General features: G+C 48.1%; 1 protein-coding gene across 1 annotated transcript in view; it reads right to left on the bottom strand.

Moving 5' to 3' along the window:
* PLXNC1 (plexin C1) overlaps positions 1-14,538 on the bottom strand; it is a gene marked incomplete at its 3' end in the record, with an annotated part of 139,682 nt that overhangs the window by 5,733 nt on the left and 119,411 nt on the right. Inside the window, exons 23-26 of the mRNA XM_082667025.1 lie at positions 12,918-13,021; positions 3,168-3,222; positions 708-739; positions 501-608 (exon numbers count right to left, since the gene is read on the bottom strand). Of these exons, the coding sequence (XP_082523151.1) occupies positions 501-608; positions 708-739; positions 3,168-3,222; positions 12,918-13,021 (299 nt within the window). The remainder of the gene's footprint in view (positions 1-500; positions 609-707; positions 740-3,167; positions 3,223-12,917; positions 13,022-14,538) is intronic.

Below are 14,538 nucleotides of genomic sequence, written 5' to 3'. Positions count from 1 at the left end.
ACAGACTTCCATTAATCCCACTAAAAGCCAGATAAAGTAAAATTTGCTCCCAATTTGGTATTCCATGGGCTTTCATATCTGACACTTTTATATGTGAACAGAATTCTTAGTTTTAAAATGACCTCCCCCCTCTTCATTTTATTTGCAACTCAAAGAGGGAGTTTTATTGCTCACCTATAATAACAAGTAAACAAAAAGGAATAATTATGCTGTCCACCTAAAAATATAACAATAGTGCAATGGTGGGTAAAGGGACTGGGAACAATATTAAATCCCTGACTGAAGATGTTATGGTGGAAATTTGTAAAGTGCTTTATCTTTGCAGTTTGTAAAAACAGAAGAAGAAGGGGGTAGGAAGTGTTTACAATTCAAACTTTCATTTTGCTTTGCTAGAAGGCACAAGGGATTTGTAGCATTTTCACACTTCAGTGGAAATGAAGTCAAACACATCACACACCCCCAAGGTAGCCGTAAAAGCGCTCCCAGAACAGTGAGTTTACCTTGGTCGACAGCAGCTTTGTCAGATACATTTCTTTAACTTTGAACTTGTGCTTCCCTCGATGTCTCTTTCCCTGCACATCTTGGAATGCTTCCGAATCTGGTAAAATCTAAAGGGAAGACAGAGTAGAAGAAGCATTACCCAAGGAGACCGTTCGTGCTGCAGAAGGCATCCGCTTCAGCAGGAGCACGAGAAAGCCTGAACTCACCAAATGGCAGTGGTCTTCTGAGTATTCCACATCTGAACGCCACAGAAAGAGGGAGAGAAACAGTCCATTAAAACAACAGCCACGGTAACTGGCCTTCTCATAAGATGCCCCATTTGTGCTATAAACAGAAGAGGTTACTTGAGCCCTCCTACTTGAGCTCTTCATAGCTACACCCCCCCCCCACCTCCTTGCTGTGTCTTAAGACCTTAAGAACATTATTGAAGACAGGATGGGCCAGGGACTGGAGTGGGAAGCAGGTTCCCTGTCCCTGGAACAGGCTGACCGATCACTTCAGGGTGGGGTAGGAGAGGTTCAGGTCAGCTAGAGCTGGGGCACCTACTGTGTGCCAGGGGCTACTGGGCAAACAGCAATGAATAAGACAGACCTAGCTCTCACCTAATGGAACTCACATCCTAGCCAATGAGAGAGACTTACTAATTACACAATTAATTATTTAATTCATATCCTTGTGATAAGAACTGTGGAGAAGAATTATATGCTAGGAAAGTATGTAACAAGAGACGAACCTAGCCTGGGAGGTTCTCTGAGGAAGGGATGTCGGGACTGAACCTAAATGAATGGATAATGAGCCAGGCCAGTGGGGGAGGAGAATGGGTACAAAGGCCCTGTGGTGGGAGAGAAGGCGATCTCGGATCTGAGAGAAGGGCAGCAAGGCGGAGGTCATAGAGCAGGTGGGAGAGCAGCACAGAGTGAGGACACTCTGGGAAGAAACGAGGTTGTGAAGGGAGTGGCAAATGCAGGGAAGGGAAGGATTAAAGCACTTGGTTTTTTGTTTTGAAGATTAGAGACTAGAATACCTTGAAATGCTTGTGGAAAAATACAGTAGCGAGCGAAGGAAAGCAAGCGCAGGTGAGAGGAGAGATCGCTGGTGGTGGCGTAGGAATGCTCAGAAGGTCGGAAAGGAGGGTGGGATCCAAAGCCCAGGTGAGAGACAGGCCTTGCTGGGAGGAAGGGCAGCCCTGGAATGTCAGGGGAGCAAGGAGGAGGGAATGGCAGAGGCAGGGAGGCAGGGTTAGTGCACACTGTCGAGGGAATTCTGATTTCTGTTTTCTCTGTGAAGCACTGGGTGAAGTCATCTGCTGATAGTCAGGGGAGCAGTGGGGGGTCAGAGCTTCGAGGAGAGAAGGTGGGATTATGGAGAACACAGTCGGTTGCTTCGAGAAGCAGAAGCACGGGGGGGGGGGGAACAGGCTACGTGGAGGGTCCTGGTCAAGACGGGAATTTACTGTGACTCCAACTGTGCTGTCGTGGGCCTTTCCCCTGTGGCTGCCCAGCTGTAGGGTCGGGAAAGGTGAGAAGTTGGGTTCATCCAGGGCTGGGTTGGGACTGTCACGCAGTGGGTGATGAAAGGACAGAGGGGCAAGGGTTTGGAGGGTGATCCAGTGTCCACTGGATTGGACAGGGAGGAAGCAGAGGTGTTTTTGACTGCCTTGAAGTCCCATTAAGTGATCCAAATGCAAGATCTCTAAATAACAAGCTCTCAAAAAACCAGTCATTAAAGCCTAAAATACACAGCTCTTGCACTTATTAACAGCACAAAGACACCAATCCCCCTAGACCAGAAAGATAGCCGCCTTCTGCAAGGTGGTTTCTCACTATAGCCTGACGTATTGATGGATGGGGGAATGTGGGGTGGGCAGGGTTCCCCACAGGGTGTCCTACAACCTACCAAGTTATCCTATTTAATTGGGAGCCCTGCATTCTTCATTTGCACTCACCAGATGTTGGGACCTACCAGGCTGCTCCTAGCACTGAATCCAGGAATCAGAAAGTCCCACCTCCAGCTGTGTGTGTGAACAGGTCCTGCTGGTGAGACCCAGAACCTTTCTGGGGGCTGAGGACTGACTGTCTTGCGTGGATATAATTTCTCTGGAGACAAACCTGGAACCTGGACCTAGGGATTTCCTCAAGGCACTGTCACAGTGTTTTCCTGCCCCAAGGCTGGCGGGGAGGTAGAAGAGAGTTCAGAGACTGGCCTAGTAATTTTTCACAAAGCCCTCTCTGTAGTTGGTCTGTCACTAGGAGATTTGGGCTAAGTGAATTATCTTGTGTGTTCAGAGCTTCCAGGGCTGTGTGATAATCTGCGGGCTTCGCTCAGCTTGCCAGGGGGATCCCCTCGGTTAGCCCCCATCCTACTGAGGAGTTGGAAAAGAGTTACAGTGGCTAAGATTCTGCCCTGAGCTTAGGGTGGTTAATGACAGCAACTTCCTCAGTGTCGGGCAGCCGGGGCAACCACTGTTTACAGTTTCCTGTCCCCCTCTTTGCAGGTTTCACATTCTCAGGACCAGAAACAGATCTAAATGCTTTCCTCCACTCTCTCAGAGAATTACCTGGCAACCACTCAATCTCATCTTTGTGACAGTACATCCGAGAGAGGCAAAAAGTGATGCTTTATAAAGTGGGGTGAGAACAAAAGGTTAATAGCATTATGTCTGTTACCTGAAGTAAAATTTGCTATCTTCTTAAAAACTTTTATAGAGGATCCATTTGATATCTGAAAGCAAAGATAAAAAATAGATGAGTTTTCAAAATTTGATGTATTTCTCAACTTTACCCAGGAATTAGATGGCTGGGTGGATCTTATATTCTCTCACTTATTCTATCAAATATTTATTAAGAATTCCTATGTTTTGGGCACTGGAGGCTGGGGCTATAATGATAAGCAAGACACTGTCTCTGCCCTCAAAGAGTCTGCGGTCCTGTGAAGGTGGCAGACCGAGGCCATGAGATACAGGGAGGCAAGTGCTCGAAGGATGCTGTGGGGCCGATAGGAGGTGGGCCAGCCCTGGACCAGGGGAGGACCCAGCTGTGCTGGGAGGCATCTCAGCTTCTAGGGGACAGGAGATGTTCGGGCCGTTTTCATTTTGGGGGTTACTACTATATTAAGAAATGCTGAAACAAGTTTTCAAAAACCTATAAACTGGTAACAGAGCAGTTTCACATCTAGGTATACACCTGTACATATCCTGAGATAAACTTTGTAAACACCCCGTACTGGAAATAACCATCAACAGTAGAATGAATAAATAATTTGGGGTATATTCATAAAACAGGCTATGATAAAACAATGAAAGTGAGCAAATCACTGCTACCTGCCACATGCATGAACCTCACAGTGATGAACGGTGAGCCAAAGAAGCCTGACAAAATGGAATGCATACCGTGTGATTCCATTCTCATTTAGCTAAAACAGTCGAAACTATGATTTAACTGTTTGGAGAAGAGAAAGGGGGGTGGTGATTAGGAACGTCCAGGAGGGAGCTTCTGTGGTGCCCACAGTGCTCTGTTTCTTGATCTGAGTGGAAGTTATAAATAAGATAGGCTCACTTTATAATTCATCCAGTAGTACACTTACAATTTGTTTTCTTTTCTGCAGGTATTGCTTATTTTTTAAAAGAATCTTGTAAAAATCATAAAAATGCATGTACTTTTAAATAAAAACTTTAAAATTGAAGCATGACTTACAGGAAAGTGCTACTATTAAGTGTACAGCTCAAGAACGTTCACTTAAGTACATACTGTGTAACCACCGCCCACATCAAGATATAAAATTATATTTCAAGGTCCCAAGAAGTACCCCTATTATGCTTCTCAATCAGTAAGCACCCCATCTTCATCCAGGGGTAATCACTTTTCTGACTTCCATTGCCATTGATTAGTTTTATCTGTTCTTGAACTTCATGTAAATGGAATCATTCAGCATGGGGTCCATATAAGGTCTACAGCGTTCATCTGTGGTGTTGCAGCGACCAGTAGTTCATCCTTTTTAAATTACTATTATTCTGCTGAATGAATACACTACAAAAAAATTGCTATACAATAAAAGGAAAGAAGTACTGACACATGCTACATGAATGGACCTCAAAAACATTGCTAAGGGAAAGAAACCAGGCACAAAAGATCCAATTCTGTACAGAATAGGCAAATGTATACAAACAGAAGGTAGGTTACTAGTTGCCTAAAACAGGAGTTGGAAGAATGAGGAATGACGCTGAATGAGTTCAGGGTTTCTATTTGAGTTGATGAAAATGTTCTAAAATTAGACTGTGGTGATGATTGCACAACTCCACAAATGTTCCAAGAACCACTGAATTGTACACTTTGAAGAGGTGACCTTTGTGGTATATAAATTATATCTCAACACAGCTGTTAAAAAACTGTCACAGATTTTAAATGTACGCAGTTGACAAATAAATGCTTTTACCACACTGACACACAATTTCAACACCAATGTATAGCCTCTTTTGGAGATAAGGTCAAGAGTTCTCATCTGAGGCTTTTTGGGACCGTGGAAGCCGGGCCCCAATGGCCTTTTGTGCACCCCTTCCCCACACCCAACCAGGGGAAGAAGGCCTCTTCAGGCCAAGGGGGACTAGATGCGGAGAGACAAGAGAGCAGGCCTTGCTTCCTGGGAGGAGTAAACTCTTTTGAGGGGCTGGTCCACAAAAATGTAAGACAAATGGGCCATAAGAAGAGGCAGGTCAGGGATACACAAATCTTCACCTTCATTCTGGGATGTGGCTGAAAGATCAACCCTGTCATTTCTGAACATCGCACTTGAAAGCGCGAAGGCTGCTCTGAATTCTAATATTAATTTGGACCTGGCCTCCCTCCGCTTGGAAAAAAGTAGAACCTTAGAATTTCTCTTCTGGCCTGCAGCACACCGGTTATCAGAATGTACAAACCTGTTCAGCAAACACCAAAGGATTAAAGCCTAATCTCTTGCAGGTTGTCCCCACAGAGGAAGGAACACGCACGAGAGCCAGCCCTAGAGGGGGCCCCTGAGCACAGGGTCCAGCCAGCCGTGTCCAGCCAGCCACTAAGTATAGGCCAGAGGCCTCCAACTCCTGGTGTTCAGGACATCTTGTAGGGAGGGGGCTCTGGGCAGGGGCTGGCAGGGGCCCTCTGGCCTCTGCAAAGTATCTCGAGCACGGATTCTAAACTCTTATTGAGCTCCTGGACTCTGCCATTATTACCAAACGTCCTCTCTTCTCCCCTTGAGCTATTCACTGAGCGACCCTGTTGGCTGATTTGTCAGCTCTCCTCCATATTTGATGCAATTAAAGTAAACGCTCTGTGCAGGCACCCCCCTAGCAATACTCAGACGCCGAGTTTATGAGAATGTTTGAACACAGTTACAGAATTCCTCCCCATGAAGAGCTGGATATGCTCTGTTTCTAAGCCAATAAATACCTTTTTAAAAAAGGAAGCTGGTGATTCATTCTGGGTAATTGTCAAAGAATGAATCCCAAATGGACCCTGATGAGTGTTACGCCAATACTCTGCTACTGTCAGATGCTTTGTTTCTCCAAAAGCAAGCACCCTTGCTTTATAGTCCCAGACACCACGGATGGACCTTCCAAGGAGGAGCACAGCCAAGAGTTCAAACGTCTTTTCAAGAGCTGGCAACGACTCGCTGCTGACACAGCGCTCGGGCATTAAGACAGCGCACACGCAGCCTGTACCGGGGAAATTTTACTCTGAAATCATCTCCTGAGAGCAAGTGTAAAAGCATTTTATTAGCGGCTGAGTTGTGTGTGTGTTTGAGCATGTATGTGTGCAAGTGTACTGCTAACTTTCACAGCTGCTCTAGGGCTGGAACATTTTTCCCCCGCGTGACACTTTAACATTGTTGTAAAGACAGAAAACTAGTTTGTTTACAGATGTTTGTGGGGGGAGAGGTTTCCATTTTCTATTTGGCACAAAAGTCAGCTGCTGCTCAGTTAAGGACAGAAATGCCTTTTTGAAAAGTGCCACAGAATCTGAAGTGTTAAAACTATGATGCTGTTTGTTCCATCTGAGGAGCTCCAAATGCTTTCCTAAGAGTGGATCATTAATCCTCCTGTACTCCCGTGAGGCAGGGAGCGTCCTCTTGGCCCCTACTTTAAGAATGAAAACCAAATTAAATCAACGAAAGATTAATGTCACTAGATGGATCTGTGGCAGGAATGTTTCTCCAGCCCAGAGCAGAACTGGTACACAGGCAATTTCAAATTCAATTCCTTCCAGTCTCATGATGCTCCAAGATTCAAAACGACGACGAGGCCACACCCCTCCAGTGATGGCTGGCCCGTGTCGGAAAGAGGTGGAGAGGACTGCAGACTTTTCCACCATCAGAATTATGAGCTGTGACCACAAAGGGAGAGATGGACCCATGTCATCAATTTAAAGTTGCTCCTGAAATAAACAGAAGCTATGGACTTCCCTGGGGGCACAGTGGTTAAGAATCCGCCTGCCAATGCAGGGGACACGGGTTTGATCCCTGGTCCAGGAAGATCCCACATGCCGCAAAGCGACTAAGCCCGTGCGCCACAGCTACTGAGCCTGCGCTCTAGAGCCCGCGAGCCACAACGACTGAGCCTGCGTGTCACAACTACTGAAGCCCGCGCACCTAGAGCCTGTGCTCCACAACAAGAGAAGCCACCGTAGTGAGAAGCCTGCGCACTGCAACGAAGAGTAGCCCCCGCTCACCGCAACTAGAGAAAGCCCGCATGCGGCAACAAAGTCCCAACGCAGCCAAAAATAAAAACAAATTTATTAAAAACAAACAAACAGAAGCTACATATCCCCCAAACCATTTGCAAGTAAAGGCGGGATTTCTTCGTGGTAAAATACTATCTTTATGCCACAAGTTGAAGATTATGCCATAAAAACAGATTTTCTAGAAATGGAAGGTTGAACTTATACTTAACCTGATGAAACTGCCATTTTTGTAAGTAAAAAATGGTCAGATATTGGCCATTTCAAATGACTGAGCCCAAGAGGAAAGCTGGAACTTTAGCCTAAGAGTTTTATGGAAAATTATGAATAGGGTCTGAAATACCATGATACTTTTTCCTTAAGTCTAAAAACACAATAGTCAATACAAAGCACCATGTGGAAGCCCTTACTGGTATCTCTCATTCCTAAAATGGTATTTTGTGAAAACAGAATCCTATTCAACTCGTGTTGTCCCAGCAACCACTCATCAATACTGCTCTCCCCGCCTTCCCCTTAGCTCTTCTCACTGACACCCCAAGGCTGGAGGCAGCTGAAAAAGGAATCTATTTTCTTCTTCAGGGCCAGAGGGATAACCTTGCTCAGTTCTTCAGAAAAGGAGGCTCGGTGCTCATTGGACTGTTTGGAAGGGGCCCATCAGATCATTCTCAACAGACACGTCAAATCACCCAGGATGTTCCTGACACCCAGGACAGAGCTCTGAAGGATTCTTGAAACTAGTGAAAATGACAGTACAGCTCCTGCTTCTCTCTTGTGTGCCTGGAATTAGCCTTGGGCCAGAAGCAAACACCCCTTTGAGGACTGCTGGAACCCTGAGCTAGTCTCAGGGAGGGAGCTTGGCCTCCACCAGTGTGCGGGCGATTGGGAACCTGAGCTCCCCAGGCGTTTTTTGGGCTGGAGCTGTCAGCTCTTGGATGCCTGAAAGAGGCCTCCCTTCTGAAAGAAGGTAACTACTGTCGCCTTCAAGGAATATTGGCCTTAAAGGATGTCAGAGTGGGATTAGAAGGAAGCATTTTGATAAACTCACAGACGTGAGATTCATCATAAGATCTGAAAAGAGGTTACCCTTTTAATTTTGACATCACAGAAGGCAACTACCAGAATTTCTCATAAGCTCTCCAGCCAGGCTGCTTCAGAGGCTAGGAGCACAAGCTGCAAGGCTGGCTCTGAGCAAGGTTATCCCTGTGGCCCTGAGCAGAGCCATGGTCTCTGTGCAATTCCTTTTTCATCTGCTTCCAGCCTCGGGCCGTCACTGAGGAGAGCATGGGAGCATGGCCAAGTTTCTCAGCCTCCCTGGGCCTCAGAATGGGAATAATGACAGTGTCTACCTCACTGGGCTATACAGAGGACTAAAGGACTTACTCTTTGTAAGAGCTTCTAGAACAGTGCCCAGTATACAGGAAGCACTCCATGTGTCTAGTAAGTACGAATCTGAAGTCATTCATGCTGTAAGAGCCCTTTAGAGACAGTCCAAGCCCCTTAGAGTCACAGATGAGACACCTGACCTGAAGAACCACTGACTTCACCCAAGCAGACCCTTTGGAACATTCCTATGAGCTTTAAATGTCATGTGAATGACAACTTTGGCGTTAGAAGTGACCACTTGGGCACCGGCGCGCTCCCGTTAGGAGGAACATGCTTCAGTGACACGGTGGTTAAACGTATCTTCTGCCCTCAAAACCTCACAGCTCAGAACGAGAAGTGTGATCTGTAGAGAACATTTCCTGCCGGACACAACACCTGTCCTGCACACTTGATGCTACCCCACAGCTGCGTGTGGGTGCAATAACATGGTCCAGCAAGAGGGCACACGGCGGGGCAGGTGCAGAAAGCCTGGACTGGGAGAAGCCACCCTGCTTCAGTCCCACCGGGCAAGCATCCCCACACCCTCTATACACGCACACAGACACACACAACTGATCTCGTCAGCTCCAGAGCACAGCACAGTCCCCTTCACAGGGAACACACACACAGAGGTGGCCAGTTAAGGAAGCACCAGGGCGGAGTGCTTTATAGTGGAGAAAACGCCTGTGGCTTCACGTGTTTGTAAAGGCATCGGCTTTACCCCTTGTCTGCCCGGGACAGAACGAGACTGGAGCAGAAATCTGTCCTCTTCCATGCTCATCTGATGGAGAATGAGGGTAATCAAAGCACCTTCATCACAGGTTGTGTCAACGTGAATCACGCTTATGCACACGACAAGTGCTGGGTACCAGCTGCCACTGTCATCATTCTGGAGAGCAACTGTGCCGACGCCCAGGGTTGGCAAGGATGCCATCCTGCTGGTGACAGGGCATTGCTGGCAATCTGGTCCATGAGATGCTATGTTTTTGCTGTGCCTTCAGATCCCCTCTAGAAACCTGTTCTTCAAATATACAGACAGTAAATCATTCAGAGGAGACCAGCTACACTCTATTTGCCCTAAGGACAGAACAAGGCAAGAGGAGAGAGGCTCGCACTCCAGCAGAGGGGACTTTGTTTAGATAGCAGGAGGAACTGGCCGTCACTAAAGATTAACTTTAAAACCTAACTAATTTGGGCTAATTGGAGGGAGATGAGTCTTAATCACTTAAAACTCTGAGTTAGACCCTATTTTTAACTGAAATATAGTTTTTCACTTTCAAGCACCTACAGTGATTCAAACTAGAGCGCTTTAGTAAATGAATAAGAGTGATAATTAGCATCCTGTCTCTTTGGAGGGAAATGTGTTTGAGGAGAAGATTTTTCTTTAATGAAAAAGGGGCAAAAGCGAGCTTCGGCTCAGCCCTGTCAAATTACTCCAAATGTTGATTGTGCAGGGGTGCTGCCAAATGGAGCACAGATTTAGGCGGCCGAGGGTGGTGCTGGACGCTTTTGTTCAAGCAGTCTTTGAAAACCAGGGCATTTGAGATGGTCCAGGCACAGAGAGCACGGCGCCGATGACCTCCCCAGTTTCCTTCAAGCTCTCTGCGTTTATTTGCCTTACGGCTTAGCTTTTTCAACGTAAGGAGAATCCTTTAAGCCCTTGTGTCCTAGTCTTGTCATTTATTACCACCATGTGGCAATGCTAGGGTATGAGGCCAATAAATCATTTGGATGGGAAGTGACTACAGGCCAGATTAATTTCATTATCATCCTTAAGCAGATAGGTGTCTAGTGCAGCCGATGTCTCCAGTGAAGACTGATGTCCTATCTCCCCTGACAGTCTTCCCCTTGCCTTGCAGACGGCGGTGGTGGTTCTTCGTTCTCCCTGCTGGAGTGTCTTGGCCTGCCTTTTCCTATTAATGCCAGTGAGTGGCCACACCCCCTTCCTTTGGGGCCCACCCCATGCCACACAGTTGCCAGGGGACGCTGAGAAGCCTGACCAGGGTGGTCCAGCCCTCCCTGCACAGCTGAGCAACGCCAGCACATTAGTCAAGACGCGAAAGGAGGGCATTTGTGGCTGTGTTTCTGCCAGGCTTGCCAAGACAAGCTCACTCCCCAGATACAGGGAGAGGAGGAGACTGCAGCCGGGCTGCAACTCTGAACTTCAGACTGATGCCATAATAAGCCCCCTCTCCTAGGCACTTCCACCTCTGACTCCTTCCATCCATTATATTTCCTCTGGGGCACTGCTTCTCCGAATGTGGCCCGCCGACAGGAATACATACTTTCAGAAAGTTCCCTGGGGATTTTTATAAACTCCAAAGGCTAAGCTCGACAGCTCTCGGCAAGATGATCCCAAGGTTGGAAAGTCTAAGCTGCAGAAGGGGGAGCACAGGAGCAAGTTGTTAACCTGCCACGTTCTCTGCTTGGTGCCCTCCAGCAAAGGCTGCAGGGGCACCACCCACCCACGGGTCACCCAAAGCAACTATTTCCAAACCGGCTCTGAGACCCGTTCAGCCAAGGAGCCCAAGGCTGCGGTGCCCTCTGTTCCCAGCTGCCGTCCAGGAAGCTCTGCTCAAGGAGAAGCCTCAGCTTCTTTCTGGGTGAGGGGAAAGCCGGGCAGGCCCCAAACACCTTCTTGGTGCAGACACATCTCCCTGGGACTTAGAGCCATGAAAGGCGGGGCGCCTACTCTCCAAGGGGCCTGGGAAGCCACTCCCCTGTCTTCTCCGTCTCCGCAAGAGCACCTGTGCATCTGCCCAGCCAGCCCCATGCCTTCCTGACCCCTCCCCTGCCGCAGTCTCTCTCCCAGCCACACAGCTCATGGTGTCCACCTTCTGCCCATCTGCTTGGCTCCATCTCCAGGGCCACTGTGTCATTCCTGGTCAACATCATTTCTCACCTGAGGTTCTTCTAACGAGTCTCCCTGTTTCCAGGTTTGCACCTCTTATATCCATGTTCCACGCACAGCCACAGTCATTTTCTGAGACGCAAATCTCCCCTGTTTAAGATCTCCCAATGGCTTTCCACTGTGCTGGGGATAAAATCCAGACTCCTGAAGAAGCTGCTGGGCCTGCACGGTCCCCTTCTCCCCTCCCTCCCCACTTCTCTGGCCTTCTTCCGTGAGAAACCACGGCAGGTACTGGTTAAGCCGTGGACCCTAGAGCCCAACAATCTGGATCCCAATCTTGCCTCTGCCACGGACTAGCTATTAGGAAGCCTCCCCGAGCCTCAGTGCACCCATCTATAAAGCAGGTTAGTAATAGTCCCTGTCTCGTAGGACCGCTGTGGATAGAATGAGCTGAAATAAAGGGAAAGGCAGAGGCCAGCACCTGACACAGCGTAGGGGCTCCGTAAACATTGGCTGTTATTGGTTCTCACTGCTACCCCTGTCCCTCTCAAGTTCTAGCCAGTCTAAAAGTCTTACTGCAGAAGAAGCAGCATGCACTCCCTTCCCTGCTGGGTATGCTGGCCTGGTTAAGTTCTGCTCACTCTTCAGGTCTCAGCTGAGTCACTGCTTCCTGCAGGAAGCCTTCTCGGATGCTCCGAGTCACAGCACTATCACACCGTGTTGTAGTAACAGTGCTAGTATTAGTAGTAGTAAGGTGTTGCCTTACTCCTCGTCTCCTCTTCCCTTTCCACCCCTTCTCTCCGGGGCCATAGGCTCCGTGAGGTCAGAGACTTGGCCTCTGTTCCTCTTGCGTGCAGCCCCAGCTCTTAGTGCAGAGTAGGTACTCAACAAAGATTTGATAATGTTGCTGAATGACTCCCAGCCTGCCGGAGTGTTCCGAAACCTGCCCTGCGTCCCCTCTCTGGTTCTGGGCAGGCTTCTCGGGCACTCAGCTCTCTGACAGCTCACGTACTCCCCTCACCCACCTCAACACTCACCCAGCATGTGGGTCAGAGGCCAAGGAGGCATCGCTGAATGTTTCAAACAAACAGGAAATGGAGATCTTCTTCAGAAACCAAGGACCCTACACAAAGTTCACTGATGAACAGCAGTGCAACTTAGAACTTTTAGAGGCTCTGTTCAGTGTCAAGCTGAACAGTACCCCTTCCACTGAACAGGCCAGAGAATCTGGTAAGGGTGAAGTTTCCGACCTAAACCGCAGGATGGAGAATGACTGGGTTACATGAAAATCGCAGCTCTGGGAGAGGGGGTACCGGGAAATGAGCAGAACACGAGCAACTAAGGAAAACTTCTGACCCAGAAATAAGCAACCTGCAAATGATTCCAGAAAATGGGTGAGAGTCTCGTAATAAGAATTTATGTGGTCCTGTTGATGATCTAATCCGGTTAGGGTTGGGGATGAAGAAGGAGCTGGTGGGTGCTAAATCTTTTCCTACCTCGTAGTGGCCAATGGTATTTAGCTTGGTTATTCCATCTTCAAGAATCACAGAGGAGCTGTCAATATCCAGAAGCTCTTTGTGTCGTGTGCCCACTTGAAGCTCTGGGAATAAAAAAAAAAGAAAGAGCATGTTGTTCTCTTTTAACATGACAATGAGGAATGTAAAATGCTACCCTGTCACTTTTGCAATTATTATTTATGTTGCTAACTAGCTACAACAAATAAAGTGGTTTGGAAGACATATCAGCCAGACTGGTAGCCTGACTTCGGTTTTGTTTTGTGTTTAGGGCTCTGACGTGTAAGACCACTTTTCCCTGAAGCTTTTACTCTGAGGCCAAGCCTGGAAAGGAAGACGAAATAAGGCATCCTCAGGGAGACTCAGCTCTTCAGAAAATTCCAAAAGCAAACTTGTATGCCCACACCTGTGTGTTCACAAGCAGGTGCTCTGGGAACTATCTTCCGTCGGTCCCCGTGTGCGGTGCGCTGGTGGGCTCGTATGCCAACGCCATGGGCTTCAACTCCTTTACAGAGGTTGCCAACTTGTGCCCTAGGGTCAGAATGTGGCCCATGGATGTGGGTTTTTTTCTTGTTGTGAACCTGCACCATGTTTCATTTATTACTATTCTAATGTCAATTCAGCACCAACATTTAAAGACTGGAAGATTGCACATAAAAATTAGGATCTGTGATTTCTCTTTTAAAAAACTGGATCATCTGGTAACACTGACCACACCGGCCCCCCGTGGCAATCATGGGCTGAAGCTAAGTAGCACTGCCCCCTTACGTGGCAGGTGTCTTTTTCCAGTTAAGTCGGGTCCCACCACTTCCCATTATCCCAGGTGGGCTGACGCCCCTTATTTATAATACTTCCTGCCCCTCTGGGCATTGGAGTTTGTGAGCCTCTGCTATAAGAGGTCTCAGCACAGCTGCCTCTCGTATTGGATTTTAACACAATTTATGGCTGGTTTCTAAGGCTTTGCCTTAGTTTTCTGGGGCTAGCCGCGGAGGTAGTTTGGAAGATGAGCAGACATGCAGAAGCCATTTGCCATCAGACTGTAACGGGAAGCTTCTAGTGGGCTCGTCCTGCTCCCTGCCTCTGCTACATTGGAGGCCAGGAACATCTGATGGGCACAAACCCTGGATGGTGTGAGGATGATACTACGGACCAGGCAGTGGCAGGACTGAGGCCACCGGGCCGTTTTCCCATAGTCCTCGGCTCCAAGCGGGCACCTCCTTGGTAGTCAGAGCAATACTTCGAGACGTAGGCTCAGGGCAAGGAAGTTGATGGCCCTGGGTCACGTCATGGTTTCCTGGCCGGGGCTGCCCTTTGCCCCTGCGTCTACCCAAATGAGCTCACATGGTCTTGAAGTGCCCAATAGTCCAGCCAACCGAAGGAAGCAGAAGAGAGGTGGCTGAGAGGTGCTTTAGTGGCCTTGCTTTCCTTGAAGCCAGGTCTTGGGGTTGCTATACATTTGCATGGTTTCACTCAAATGTGCCGGACCCCGCCCCCAGGCTTCTCGCAATGGCCTTTCAGCAGAGAGTCTGACTTAGAGGGCCCGGTGGGATGATTTTAATTGCCTGCTTAGTGGAGGCTACAACTGTACGTGGAAGAGAGATGA

The sequence above is a fragment of the Grampus griseus genome (genome assembly GCF_964374135.1).
Source record: "Grampus griseus genome assembly, chromosome: 11".
Classification (NCBI taxonomy): Eukaryota; Metazoa; Chordata; class Mammalia; order Artiodactyla; family Delphinidae; genus Grampus; species Grampus griseus.
The sequence above is the reverse complement of the archived record's forward strand: the minus strand, read 5'-3'. Positions and strand labels throughout refer to the sequence as shown.